The following is a 4,714-nucleotide window of genomic DNA, read 5'->3' as shown; positions in this document are numbered from 1 at the left end:
GACCACCAGCAGGGTTATGCCAGGTGGCGTGGTTTTCCTATTTAACAGTGATGAGTCAAACCCAGCATTCGCGGATAGTAGCCAGAGATGGCTGTCCTCACTGTTATTTTGACCCCTGAGTTGATAGGTTTTACCACCTTCGGAAAAAAAAAAACATGTTTGATACTTAGTCGAATCACACAATATTTGAATGTAAAAGGCACCTCCTTTGACGAATCAAAATAGATCACATGTTCAACAGCAACCACTGGCATCTGTATTATCGTATATATATCACTGATAATATATAACGAGATCAAAGAGACTTTCAAAGAATGTGATGATCCTCAACGATCAACAAAAGATGTTCGGTAATTGCAGTTGGGTGTAGTCTCTCAATGATCAGCTTCACAACCATTGTGCAATCCAGTCGTGATGGTAAGTTTTTAGTGTTTCTCAAACTTGTGCACACTACTATTGAACCCTGGACACCATCCCCACTAGTAGCTACTAGTCGTAAACGAGTGGGTATGAGAAAACCATATAAAAAATACATTAATCTGTTGCAGGATTGTGCGAACCTGAAAGAACTGAAGCAGCTTCATGCCCACATGCTCATGCGAGAAATTATACACGATATCTATGTGGGAACCACGCTTGTGAGCATGTATACCAAGTGTTCAAGCGCTGCAGATGCACGTATGGTTTTCGATGAGATGCCAACAAGAAATGTCTTCTCATGGAATGCCATGATTGCTGGCTATGCCATCTGTGGCTTCTACGATGAGGCACTTGAAGTCTATCACCAAATGAAACAATCACGAATTCAACCTGATAATTTCACTTTTCCATGTATTTTTAAGGCTTGTGCTGCTCTGGGGAATCTACAACAGGGTAGGGAAACGCATGGCTATGTAATTAGAAGTGGGTTTGAATCTGATGTTTTTGTGGGAAGTTCACTTGTAGACATGTATGCAAAATGTGGAAATTTAGAATATGCTCACCAAGTGTTTGATAAAATGTCTCAAAGAGATTTGGTTTCATGGAATGTTATGATTGCAACTTATGCTCAAAATGGAATTCGTGATGAAGCCTTACAGCTTTTTCATGATATGGGATTAGCAGGTGTCATGCCTGACTCGGCCACCATTGTTAGTGTCCTGCCGGCATGTGTCGGTTTAGAAGCTCTGCTGCAGGGTAAGGAAATACATCACTATGCCATCAAATTTAGATTTGAGTTGGATATTGATGTGGAAAATGCTCTTTTGACTATGTATTTCAGGTGCGGAAGGATTGATGATGCAGTGCTTGTGTTTGAAAAAATGTCTGAAAGAGATGTGGTTTCATGGAATGCAATGATTGCGGGATATGCACAAAATGGGCATTTTGCGGAGGCCATGAAGTTCTTTCATCAAATGCAACAGACAAGCGTGAAACCAAACAGTGTCACCATTGTTACTATTCTTCCTGTTTGTGGTCAGCTAGTAGATTTGCAACAGGGGAAAATGATACACGATTACATAGTTGGAATTGAATTTGAGTCGGATCTTTCCGTTGGCAATGCCCTCATAGATATGTATGCAAAATGCTACAGCATAGAGAATGCGCACAATCTATTTGACACGATGATTCAAAAAGATGTGGTCTCATGGAATGCAATGATTTCTGGCTATGTCTTGAATGAGCGATTTGTTGAGGCTTTAAGATTGTTTCGACAAATGGGCTGGACAGGCATAAACCCTGACTGCGTAACAGTTGTGAATGTTCTCTGCTCATGTGCACGGCTTGCAACCTTGCACCAGGGTAAAGAGGTGCATAATTACATAAAGAGAAATGGATTTGAATCAGATGTTTCTGTTGTAAATTCCCTGATTGATATGTATGCCAAGTGTGGAAGCTTGGAGAATGCAAGGCAATTGTTTGATCATATGTCAGGGAGAGATTTAGTTTCATGGACGGTTATGATTTTGGGGTATGGCATGCATGGACATGGGGAGAAAGCGTTAGGACTCTTCTATCAGATGCAACGGGAAGGAATAAAGCCAGACCATATCACCTTTATTGCTGTCTTGATAGCATGCAGGCATTCAGGCATGGTGGATGAAGGATGGAAATGCTTCTATCAAATGCAAAATTTTAACATAACACCTGATATGGAGCACTATGCTTGTATGGTTGACCTTCTTGGTCGTGCAGGGAATCTAGATCAGGCACACAGGTTCATTAAAAATATGCCATTACAGCCTAATGCTGAAGTGTGGGGGTCTCTTCTTGGTGCCTGTAGAATTCACTGCAATATAGAACTGGCTGAACATGTGGCCAAACACCTTTTAGAGTTAGCACCTGAACATACCGGATATTATGTACTTCTTTCAAACATCTATTCTGCAGCTTCCAGATGGGATGGAGTAGCGAAGGTTAGAGCATTGATGAAAGATAGGCAGTTGAAAAAGAATCCAGGATGCAGCTGGATTGAAGTTAATAATGTGGTTCATTCATTTGTTGTAGGAGACAGATCGCATCCACAATCAGAAAAAATATTTGCAATGTTGGAGAGCTTGGCTAAACGTATGAAGTTGGCAGGGTATGTGCCTAACACAAATCTCGTATTGCCTGATACGGAGTTGGAAGAGTAGGAACGCTCCAAAAGGAGAGAATTTTACCTTTGCTTCCAGGATTTTCATATCCTAGACCAGCCATTCAGATCCCCAATGTACCAAGATATGTTTATGGTAACTATAACAGTTCCATAAAGTTAACTTACAACTTGTCAAATAAGAGGGATGCAAACCATTTCCATTGTTTCAACAATAACTTTCTATTTATGGGGGGATTGTGGGAGATGTTTGGCGTAAGAGAAGCTTATACACATTGTAGCCATGGGAGAATTTTTAATCCAGTGACCAGGTGCTCAATTTTGTTTGCTTGGTGTTCAAAGGTTTAGAGTTGATGATTTGACAATATAAGCAGTCATAAAAAGATTCATACATTTTTATTGGTCTTGACTCTTGAACACCAAAAGACTGAATGAGACGGCATTGCAAACTAGACTATTGAAGGATACAAGTGTTGATAGGCATCTGTAATCTGCAGGCCTGGAAGGAGGTTTCCAGCAATTTCTGTAACTTAAAGCAGTGGAGTTCATATGGATCAAACCTACCTTGATACATGTATAATCTGACTCTTGTCCCTTAATAACCACATTACTCAACTGTTTGAATCTTCATTTCGAAGAGTCACAAGTCAGGGTTGGCATTGATAATGTTAAAATATGAAACAATTTTTTCCAACAGCCTGATTAAAAGTGCAGTAGTTCTTGGCATATAAACTCTTGGAAATGTGCATAGTGGTAGTTAATCTATCCAAAAACCAGTGGATATAAATCCTTGTCATATGTCGGAAGCTGTGATGACTAATTCATAATGACCATTGCTTCGGTGAATTTGAAGTAATCTGAAAAAGACATGGTATTGTGGCATCAGTAAATTTGAAGGAACCAACTGGAAAAATCTTAGTCACTGTTTTGGAGAGATGATGGTTTGTCTGAATTCCCTTTGTGAGTATTACAGGCGTGAACTACTATCATACTCCTTACTAATATACATTGAGGATCAACATGGCTAATTTGAGTCCAGGGTGAGTAGTTGCAGGAAAATGTTTATCCGTTCTTTCCGGTAATTTGAATATCTCTACGAGAGCACCATATAGGGATTTTATTTTGGCCATCACTTATAATAGATATTATGTTTTATAAGTGTGAAGGGAAAAGAACCTTGCCAAATACTCCTCTATTTGCTATTTTCTTACAACAGAAGAGCCTTGTGTATCTCTTATAAATTTCGAATGGATTATTGTAGTGTTAAATCTGGTAACTTTTGAAACAGTGGAGAAGAGAAAGGACCAAAATTATATTACTCTGTAGTTAAGATAATAGTTTTGATACCGATTTCAGTCTGTATCATGTACACCCTTCTAAGGAATTTGAACAAAGGCGAGTATGGTTTCTATGACTATAAATGGAGAAGATTGCTACACATTAACATCAACATGTTTTCAAGTAGGAGCTGTCTAATCTTATAACAAACTTCTTTCTGGTTGTCAAAATTTGTTGACATTGAAGATCACTCAGATGATGCCTGAAATTTCCGCCGGATTCTTATCAGATTTGTGATAGAAATTCTTTTACAACAATATTTGCGTACTCCTTTTAAGTCTCTCTCATTCAACCAATAAAAAATGTTTGAAGGAGTATAATAAGAAGTAGATACACTTTTCTAACTCATAATAGCCTTGTCTGAAACATAAGACAATCATTGATTCTAGACTTGGAAGTTCGTCTTATATAATACCCTTGTGTGAAGCATAAGACAATCCTTGATTCTAGACTTCGAAGTTCGAATAAGACGAGATAAAACAACGAAAGAGGCATTCCATCACTTGCATGAAATATGAGTACCACCTTTTACGACTAAGCTGGTAGCAAGGTCTAGAATTTGACTGGCATCGATTAAGCTGGTAGTAAGGTCTAGAATTTGACTGGCATCGATTAAGCTGGTAGTAAGGTCTAGAATTTGACTGGCATCGATTCTTGTGAACTCAAGTTTCACTAAAAACATAGCTTTGAGCACGGCTCTCCAGCACATGGTTAAAAGTTATAGTGCATCAAAATCTATATTGTTGGGCCAAATACATATGTAATTAAAAATTTTCGTTACCAAGTTATTCGCTTCATCAA

General features: G+C 38.6%; 1 protein-coding gene across 3 annotated transcripts; it reads left to right on the top strand.

The window, feature by feature from the left end:
- Positions 1 to 203: 203 nt before the first annotated feature.
- Positions 204 to 3,843, top strand: LOC149249456 (putative pentatricopeptide repeat-containing protein At3g23330). Of its 3 annotated transcripts, XM_089458697.1 has the most exons (3): positions 741 to 873; positions 1,105 to 1,176; positions 1,262 to 3,843. In XM_089458697.1, the coding sequence occupies exons 2-3, from the start codon at positions 1,148 to 1,150 to the stop codon at positions 2,613 to 2,615; spliced, it is 1,383 nt and encodes a 460-aa protein (XP_089314823.1). In that variant the 5' UTR covers positions 741 to 873; positions 1,105 to 1,147; the 3' UTR covers positions 2,616 to 3,843. The 3 variants fall into 3 exon arrangements, with proteins under 3 accessions (XP_089314822.1, XP_089314821.1, XP_089314823.1); XM_089458696.1 differs by having other exon boundaries at positions 204 to 873; positions 1,105 to 3,843; XM_089458695.1 differs by adding an exon at positions 206 to 417 and having other exon boundaries at positions 549 to 3,843.
- Positions 3,844 to 4,714: the final 871 nt, after the last annotated feature.

This window comes from Pinus tabuliformis, chromosome 7, assembly GCF_031772625.1.
Source record: "Pinus tabuliformis cultivar Carrire ecotype Pingquan chromosome 7, CPIR1, whole genome shotgun sequence".
Taxonomy (NCBI): domain Eukaryota; kingdom Viridiplantae; phylum Streptophyta; class Pinopsida; order Pinales; family Pinaceae; genus Pinus; species Pinus tabuliformis.
The sequence above is the reverse complement of the archived record's forward strand: the minus strand, read 5'-3'. Positions and strand labels throughout refer to the sequence as shown.